This window comes from Phoca vitulina, unplaced genomic scaffold (genome assembly GCF_004348235.1).
Source record: "Phoca vitulina isolate PV1807 unplaced genomic scaffold, GSC_HSeal_1.0 scaffold20, whole genome shotgun sequence".
NCBI classification, from domain to species: Eukaryota; Metazoa; Chordata; class Mammalia; order Carnivora; family Phocidae; genus Phoca; species Phoca vitulina.
The window spans coordinates 1,879,721-1,889,774 of record NW_022589723.1 but is presented as its reverse complement, the minus strand read 5'-3'; the positions used below and the strand labels follow the sequence as shown (position 1 = coordinate 1,889,774).

The window sequence follows — 10,054 nt, the reverse complement described above, 5'->3', positions numbered from 1 at the left end:
CCAATGTCCTTCATAACATTGCTTAGGACAAAGAAATATCTTTGCCAAGAAAGTACAACAGTGGACACATAACCAAGTGATCCACTGGTGCAGCAATATATGGTATGCAAAAGTGTGAGACTAATAGGACCTGGGAATAGCCTTATAAAGATGCAAATAAAGGTGCAAGTAAGTATGTTTGGTGATGACACTTTGTGCTTTAACATGTGATATATACTTTGAACCAATCGACATTATAAGGTACTGTATTCCAAAATGCATAGGTCTGGAAACCAAAGCTAGTCAGTGAGAGTGGCTCCACTTACCATCACTTCCTTGAAGAATTTGAGCTTTCTAGACCTACAACTTTGACCTCTGCTGGGGTAGGGTGAATGCTTCTGGGGACAGAGTAAGCATTTCAGTAAACCTAAAGTTTTAGTAGCTCACTAGTCATTTTTGTTTCCTTGTGTTGTAGATCAGCACACAAAAAACAGTTACTATCATGCCAGGTATAATGAACCTTCATTATCACAAAGAAATAGAATTGCTGCTACACTTGCATTAACCATTATTGTGATAACTCTAAATGGGCAGTTGCAGCAATTGCAGCATGACAAGAGCACAGTAATCATGGATTTAGCCTTCTTAGGTAGGAAGATATGGATCTGGGCAAGTGATCTAGATCAGCAGATCTTCCTGTATTTGAAGAATCAGTGATGGAGTGAACTTACATGGAACATGAATGTCTCTAAGCATGGGAAGATGTGGAGTGTATCTGATGATTTCAATGTTGCATATATATCCCTCTGTGTTTAATATTCCCAAGAATATATATTGTTTTATACCATAAACTGCAAAGATTTTCTGCCTGAGGACTTTTCTCTGGATATCAAAACTGCTCAACCTACTATATGGGGAGGCCTGAAACTGCCATGGAGTTAATGCCTCAGAGCTACCCCAACACAGAAATACACAGCTTCCTTGCCTCAAGTGAAATAAATATGTTATAGAATACATACTTTCTCCTAGAGGGCCATAGCAGAATTGCACCCCAATGTCCATTTAGTAGAATACAAGTTAATATACCCTCTGTTGGCATCCTTTCCTTTTGTGTCCCCTGTCTCCACTTCTGAACAAATGTGTTCCTGGTGCCCCATCCAAATAAACTCCTGGCCCACTGAATTTGTCCCTGGGTCTTCTTTTAAATAATAAGTAAAGCTATTGGAGCCATACACATGCGCGCGCGCGTGCGCGCGCACACACACACACACACACACAGAGCAATTTAATGTGATGATTCTTGATGTTCATTCCATTCATCAGAACTAATTTACAGGTTATTTTTAGATGTTATGAATAGTAGAAACAGTGTCATTACATTTTTATTTGAAAAATAAAAATTCAAAATTCAAATGTTCTTTGTCAGATTATGCTATTCTCTGTTAGAATAGCAATTCTTAGTATGATGAATTTACATTCCCATGATTGGTAATGGTATACTCCACAGGTGAAGTGTTAGCTGGCTTAGGATGGCAGATGATGAGTTTGTTTAAGATACGTTAAATTTGAGGTACCTAAGTAGGGATGGGTCAGCGTGTAATGGGATGTTTCGTTTTAGAGCTCCCCCAAAAGAGTGGTCAACAAAATCTGGAATAAGATAACTTTTTGCAAGTCTTTTTATAGCTGCCTTTATGTCTTTGTTCCTTAGTGTTAGATAGCAGGATTCAAGACAGGGGTGATAGCAAAGTCCACAATGAACAGATTTTTATCAGTTGAAGGTGGGGGAGAAGGCCAGACATACAAAAACATGCATGGACTGAAAAATAAAAAAACCACAGTGATATGAGCTGACAAAGTAACAAATGCCTTGGATAAGTCTCCTGAAGCACGTTTCCAGACGGTGATCAAAATGAACGAATAGGAAAGGATTAGCAGGAGGAAGGTGCTCATGCCCATGAAGCCACTGTTGGCAGTAACAATAAACTCAAACTTGGCTGCATCTGTGCATGCAAGTTTTATGATCTTAAGAAAGTCACAGTAAAAGCTGTCCACTTTATTAGGCCCACAAAAAGGCAACTTTATAACAAATAAAAACTGAGACATAGCATGGATCACCCCAGTTACCCATCCAGTGATTACAAATGAAATACATATTTTAGGATTCATGATTTTCAAGTAGTGAAGAGGCTTACAGATTGCTGTACACCTGTCAAATGCCATGGCTATGAGTAACACCATCTCCACTCCTCCTATTACGTGAATAAAACATATCTGTATCATACAACCTTGGAAAGAAATTACTCTGTATTCATTTAAGAGGTCTTTGATTATCTTGGGAACTGTGGTAGAGGAAAGACCCACATCAATGAGGGACAGGTTGGCCAGCAGGAAATACATGGGAGAATGTAGGTGAGAATCAAAAATTACCAAAAACAAAATAAAAAGGTTTCCCAAGATGACCCCTAAATAGAGCAAAGAACATATCAAGATGAGAAAAAACTCAGAAATACAGATGAAACCATATCAAGGTGTTACACATAGCATCTCTCCTTCAAAAATCAAATCTGTCAAGGATGGGAGGGGGGTATCCTTCTTATTTTCCCTTTACTCTCTAAAAACGCTTCACAGGTAAGTTTATTTTAACTTATACATTGTATTTATTGAACAAGCCAAAACAAGCTAGCTTGCATTCCAGAAAATCCTTTTAGAGAAGTCACCAGGGATTTAGCACAAAATGGTCTACATATGAAAATGTCACATATAATAAACAGTTTTCAGTCTTTATCTTACATGCTTTTTCTCCAAATTTGGTACTATTGATCATGCATTGTTTTTGAAATTTCCTCTCTCACTAGTTGCTGTATATGTATTGGTTGCCTATCCCAAAGCCTTTTCTATACCAGTTTATGCTAAGAGAACACCTATCCATTTAGGTATTTGGTGGAGATTTCTCAATTTTGGGAGAGGGTAGGTTCTTATCTTAGCCCTGGGATGAAATATGATAATCTATGTGACTTGCCATGGCTTGTTGTAAGAGGGGCATGTAGCCAAGTTCTGATGAGATACAGAACAATGCCTTCTGTGGAAGGTTTTCTTTCCCAGAGTAAAATACAAAGATTAATGTGGAGAAGTCTCTTTCTGGCTCTTTTATTCCTGCATTCAATATTAATGTGATGCCCAAAGATGAGCAACCATGAGCTTTGAGTATCTACATGTTAAAGATGATACTATGAACAGATAGAAAAATAATCCAGGGTAAAAGGTCTTTGACTGATGTCAGCAAAGGTCTGCCTTCTCATATCTTGTTGAGAAAAATAAAAACTTACTTTGCTTAAGAGACTGTAAATAAGGCAATGTTACTTGAAGCTGAATGCATTTTTAATATTTGTATAACAGATCTCTCTTGATTTTTCTCCTATATTTCTAACTTCTTTTTTGTGTCTTTCACTGATGCATGGATTCCCCCCAACCCCCAAGCCCGCTTATCTTTGAGTATTGATATGACTCAGAAGCCTTTAAATATTTTTTTCATTCCAGACATGCAGTTTTAACTACTCCCCACTTATTAAAGATTTCTATATGTGTAGTTCTATTCTTGCACTCTAGCATAATATATCCAAGACTGTACTGTAGTACATAAATGGACATCCCTCAAACACTTCAAAATTAAATTGTGCAAGGCTACACTCATGATTTTATCCTCTTTTAATGCCTTAGGAAATATCATGAGTGTTCTCTCAGATGCTTAATCCAGGAGTCTTCCGGGCACATTTTATCCTCTCTCACCTTATATACCAGATGGAAGATTACACTTCTTGAATATTTCCATTTTGTTTCTTCCTCTTCGTTTCCACTGTCAGTTTTATTTCAGGTCTCTATATTTTTTCGAATTAATGACCATAAAGCCTTCTGAATGATATCTCTGCCTCCAATCTTATCTATATTTCATATGTTCTACACTCTGCTTTCAGGTTTGTCTATCTAAAGATCAAATATGGTGTTATATGCAACTAATGAATCGTTGAACACTACAGCAAAAACTAATGATGTACTATATGTTGGCTAATTGAACATAATTTAGAAAATATCAAATATGGTCATGTAACTCTCCTATTTCATTTTCTGGTTCTATCATTGTGGATATGTTAAAATTCAGTAGCATATCACGTCAGACTCTTTATAAACAATGTGTTACTCTATTTTTTCACATTTCTCTGCTCGCATATACTGTCATCTGTGTTATTCCCGGTCATTACTAAGTAGAAACATATTTGCCTAAAAGGCCTGATAGACTCGGTTGCCATTCTAGTTCTGCCACTTATGATCTATATAAACTAGGGTATGCTAGCCAATTATGCTGATGGTATTTATTTGTCTATAAATTGAGAGGTGTCTAACTTATATCTCCAGATGTTATGAAGATTTGAGAGTATATGGGTAAAACTATCTGGCAGAAATGTTAATTCCCCTTTTCCTTTATCCTTCAAAACTGAGATTAAATGCAAGCTACTCTGAAGTATTCATTTATAACCCTAAGCAGAGTAGGGTCTATGAACTACCGTTATATCTTGTACTTCTTTATAATAAAGTATATTATAATTTCTTTATAATATATTTATAATTTATAATATAGTTATAATTTATAATATAATTTCTTTGAGAAAAAGGGCTTTTAGCCAACTTTGTATACCCCAGTAGTTAGCACAATTTCTGGCACAAGGGTAGGTACTATCAAATGATAGTCTTCACTAACATTCAAGAAGACATGGTAGGCAAAATCAGGGGCATAGAAGCCACTGTAGGAGATTTGGTGGAGAATAAATCTTTACCAAATGACTTTGGGGTTTGAAGTTATTGGCACCTGATTACTGATGGGAGAATGGAAACCAATCTGGATCAGCAACCTCCTTGTCGTGATACTGTTCTCACGGAGTGACCTCAGCACCCTACATGCCCAAATAGATCCTAAGTCTAATACAGTAAAACTGGAAAAAGTACAAACTTTCCTCTTTATTTTTTGCCTCAAACAAAATGTGAAATGTATGGTCATTACAGAATATCTGGAACTGTCCTCAAATTACAATGAAGTATTAAAGCATGCTATAGACATATTCCTAAACTGAAAACATCACTGGGTATTTGGAAAAATTCAGTAATTCAAAAGAGTAGTACACTTTTTATGCTTAAGGCTCCAATGAAAAGCTGTTTGGTACATGAAGAAGGAAGAGAACTTTTAAATACATTTGAATCTATGTTCAGAAGAGTTTTTGATGCACATGACATAAATTAGAACTTTGGATAAACTAAACTGACTGAAAAATATATACTTTGTTAAGTTAAAAAAGATTTTAAAACACCAAATATAATGTAAATGTATGTATAGAAATAATTAGACTTTATAGTATATTTAGTTTGTGGGATTTTAAGTGATTTTGTTTTTTCCTAAATATGAACTTTTATTTTCTATATTTTTATAAGTAATATTTATGGATTTTTTAATTTTTAAAGAAAATTTGAAATTAGTGGAGGAAATAGGAAAAATGATATAGGAGTAATTTTATGAATAGCAGTATTATGTAGTAACTAATAGCAAACATTCTGGGGACAGACTACCTGGATTCGAATCTCCATCTCCTTGATTTATGAGCTATGGGTCCTTGGGTGAGTTGCTTCACTTCTCTGTCCCTGAATTTCCTCATCTGTAAAATAGGGATGATAATAGTACTTACCTTATAGTGTTGTTGTAAGGATTACATGAGTTAATACATGGGGAACAGCAGAGCATGCTGTGGCATATAACAAGTACTTACTACATTTTAAAAAATAATTATAATGATTTTTAAGACTTGATTGTTCAGTTCTTTCTGAACATAAGATAGCTTGCTCTGCCAGATTATACTCACTTGAAATGAAATAACCAAGATATAATGTTCCATGAATTTCCATGAATTTAATGTTAGAGAAAAAAAAGGATGGAAAATTGAAACCCCTTCACATATCAATTTAAAAAGATATGGGCTCTTTGAAGAGAAATTCACCCCACAATACAATTGAAATTATGAAAAAGAGACCAGAACCTATATAAAAACTGTACGAGTAAAAATGATTCAAATAAAGAGTATGAGCAAAAGGAACCTGAGTAAAGAAGAAAGAAGGTAAAATGTAACCAGTTCCTAGGGAGTTAGAGAGCAGGTTTCATTTGTACCTGCTCAGGTGCAGATCTTACTCAGCAGGAGCTTCAAGAGATTGAGACACATAGACAGTTCACACCCTTTTGAGTCGCCACCATTTCTTAAGACAAAGTTATAAATAGTTCCTACCATTTGGAAGGTAGTCAATTAGCCGGACTGGATGGTAGGACTGGATAGAGTCCATAATTGCTTCTAATGGAAACCAGGTCTTTTGTGCACACTGGTTTTCCCAAGGGTCAATCATCACAACTTGCAGAAGAGATCCAGGGAAATTGGGCAGTTCAATGTGATGATCTGTGATTATGTGCTCTGATAATTTTTTTTCAAATTAGAAAACCTTAGGTTAACTTCAGATGTTCATTGCGTTATTGCAAATTATGTAATAGTCTAGTATATACTATAGTATATTGATAGTATTAATATACTATTGATGGTATTTTTTTTTTATTTAAAATTTTTTTTATTGTTATGTTAATCCCCATACATTATATCATTAGTTTTAGATATAGTGTTCCATGATTCATTGTTTGTGCATAACACCCAGTGCTCCATGCAGAACGTGCCCTCCTCAATACCCATCACCAGGCTAACCCATCCTCCCAACCCCCTCCCCTCTAGAACCCTCAGTTTGTTTTTCAGAGTCCATTGTCTCTCATGGTTCTTCTCCCCCTCCGATTTCCCCCCCTTCATTCTTCCCCTCCTGCTACATTCTTCTTCTTCTTTTTTTCCTTTCTTTTCAGTATACTATTGATGGTATTGATAGTATTAGTTGATAGTATTAGTTTGGCACTACTATCAAGTTTAAGAAAACTATCACATTACACCCATAATGGTCTGTCTAACTTGGAATTTTGAGAAATAATGAATTGATATCTGAACAAATCAGGGGAGTTCCAAAAGTAGTGAAATATTAGATTGGCAAAATCTCACTTGGTATTTTAACAACTTTATGGGGGTTTAATACGTATACTGTAAAATTTATCCAATTAAATGTACTACTCAATAATTTTAAATAAATTTATAGAGTTGTATAATCATCATCATAATTCAGTTTTAGAATAATTCTATCACCCCAAAATATTCCTTGTTCCTATTTGTAGTTAATCCCCACTTCCATTCCCAGATCCAGGCGACAAGTAATTTGTTTAATGCATCTAGAAATTTATTTTAGAATCAATCCAATTTACCAAACTAAAGCTCCTTGAGTGAAGGGAAGGCTGTGTCCTCTTGAGGAAGGACCCTTCTACACAGCCACGAATTTATACTATATTTTTCCTATCCTTCAAAGGATAATCAGAATAATAATCAGAATTTTGGGGGTTATGAGACACTGATTTTGATTTTGAACTGTCACTAATTTCTGGAGAAAGAGAATGCTACTGTGGACAACCAGTCAGAAATAGAGGTTTGTGGCGGTCAGTTGGCCAATGAAATTTTGTCTGTGCCCATTTCACAGTGTGCGCTGTGGTTTCCTAAATCCATTCTTTAGTTATGTCCATACTTTGAGATAAAAGTTGGCGTAGATATACTAACAAATGGAAGATTTCCATATTGATTACCTAAGCCATGAAATGAAAGCTGTTATGACAAGAAAAGCCAAGTGAAGCAAATTAGACCTAATTAACCTACTAAAACAATAAACCCAAACAATATTTCATTTTAAGAAGAATTGTAGAGATTAGTACTACCATCAATGAATTCAAAGATGTAGAGTTTTGGGGCATCTGGGTGGCACAGTTGGTTAAGTGCAACTCTTGGTTTCAGCTCAGGTCGTGATTTCAGGGTCATGGGATGGTCAGACTCCAAGCTCAGTATAGAGTCTGCTTAAGCTTCTCTCTCCTTCTGCCCCTCCACCCCGTTCTCTCTCTCTCAAATAAATAAGTCTTTTAAAAAATGTAGAGTTTTGTTTTTTGTGTGTTTTTGTGTGTGTGTGTGTTTTAATTGTTGTAAGAATACTTGATACTTGGGGCACCCGGCTGACTCAGTTGATAGAGTGTGCGATTCTTGGTCTCACAGTTGTTAAGTTCAAGCCCCCGTTGGGTGTAGAGATTACTTAAAAATAAAATCTTAAAAAAAAAAGAATACTTGATACTTGCTCTAAGGATACTCTATCCGCTTTCCTAACAAGAGTTTTTTGTGTCCAACACAATGTTGTTAACTACAGGTAGAGTGTTGTTCAGTAGATCTCTAGAACTCATTCATCTTATATAACTGAAAATTTGTATCTATTGAATAGCAACTCTTAATTTCTCTCTCCCCCCTCCCCCCCAGTCCATGGAAACCATCATTCTACTTTGTTTTTATGACTTATTTTTTTTTTAATTTTTAAAAGATTATATTTATTAGAGAGAGAGAGCAAGCATGGGGGGCGGTAGGAACAGAGGTAGAAGGAGAAGATAGGGACAAGCAGACTCCCCATTGAGTGTGGAGTCCTACGTGAGGCTCAATTCTAGGACCCTGAGATCATGACCTGAGCTGAAGTCAGACACTTAACCAACTGAGCCACCCAGGCGCCCCATGATTTGATTATTTTAGATACCTCAGATAAGTGAGATCATGTAGCATTTGTCCTTTGATGACTGGCTGATTTCACTTAGTGTAATGTCCTCTAGGTTCATCCATGTTGTTGCATATGACAAGATTTCCTTCCTTTTTGAGGCTCTGTAATATTTCATTGTATGTATATAAAACACTTTCTTTCTACGTTCACCCATAGAGGGACATTGGGTTATTTCCATATCTTGGCTATTGTGGATAATGCTGCAATGAATGTAAGAGTGTAGATATCTCTCTGAAATGAAATGGTACTGACTCCTTTAGATATAAACTGAGAAGTGGGATTGCTATATAATAAGGTAGTTCTATTTGTAATATTTTGAAGAACTTCCATACTGTTTTCCAAAATGCTGTACCAATTTACATTCCCATGAACAGTGTACAAGGGTTACTTTTTCTCCACATTTATTGCCAACACTTGTTCTCTCTTGTCTCTTTTATAATAACCACTGTAACATGTGAGGTGGTATCTTATTGTGATTTTGATATGCGTTTCTGTGATGATCAGTGATGTTGAGCACCTTTTCATACACCTGTTGGCCATTTGTATGTCTTCTTTTGAGAAATGTCTATTCAGGTCCTTTGCCCATTTTGAAATTGGATTATTTGGTTTTTGCTATTGAGTGGTATGAGTTCTTTTTTATATGTATATATATAGAGTTGTGTGATATATACATATGTATATGGTATTAACCCTTATGAGAAGTCTAGTTTTTAAATAGTATCTCCCATTCTGTAGGGTGCCTTTCCACTCAGCTAATCATTTGTTTTTCTGTACAGAAGGTTTTACATTTGATGTAGTCCCACTTCTGTATTCTGTTTTTGTTGTCTGTGCTTTTGGTGTTATGTTAAGAAATCATTGCCAAATACAATGTCATGAAGCATTTCCCTTAGGTTTTATTTTAGGATTTTTGTACCTTAAATCTTTATTCCACTTTCAGTTGATTTTTCTCTATGGTATAAGATAAGGGTTCAATTTCATTCTTTTGCATTTGGAAATCCAGTTTTCCAAATGCCATTTTTTTTTAAAGATTTTATTTACTTATTTGAGAGAGAGAGAGAGAGAGAGAGCACAAGAGGGGGTAGGGTCAGAGGGAGAGGCAGACTCCTGATGCAGGGAGCCCGATGCCAGACTCGATCCCGGGACTCCGGGATCATGACCTGAGCCGAAGGCAGTCGCTTAACCAACTGAGCCACACAGGCGCCCCCAAATGCCATTTGTTGAAGAGACTCTCCTTTCTACATTGTGTATTCTTGGCATTCTTGTCAAAGATTAGTTGACTATATTTGTGTGGGCTTATTTTGGGGCTCTCTAGTTTGTTGCATTG

General features: G+C 35.9%; 1 protein-coding gene across 1 annotated transcript; it reads right to left on the bottom strand.

Moving 5' to 3' along the window:
• Positions 1-1,528: 1,528 nt before the first annotated feature.
• LOC116640475 (olfactory receptor 4F21-like) lies at positions 1,529-5,610 on the bottom strand. The gene is given in 3 exon segments (XM_032417521.1): positions 1,529-1,692; positions 1,695-2,478; positions 5,593-5,610. Coding segments are annotated over 3 exon segments (966 nt in total).
• Between the last annotated feature and the right edge of the window lie 4,444 nt (positions 5,611-10,054).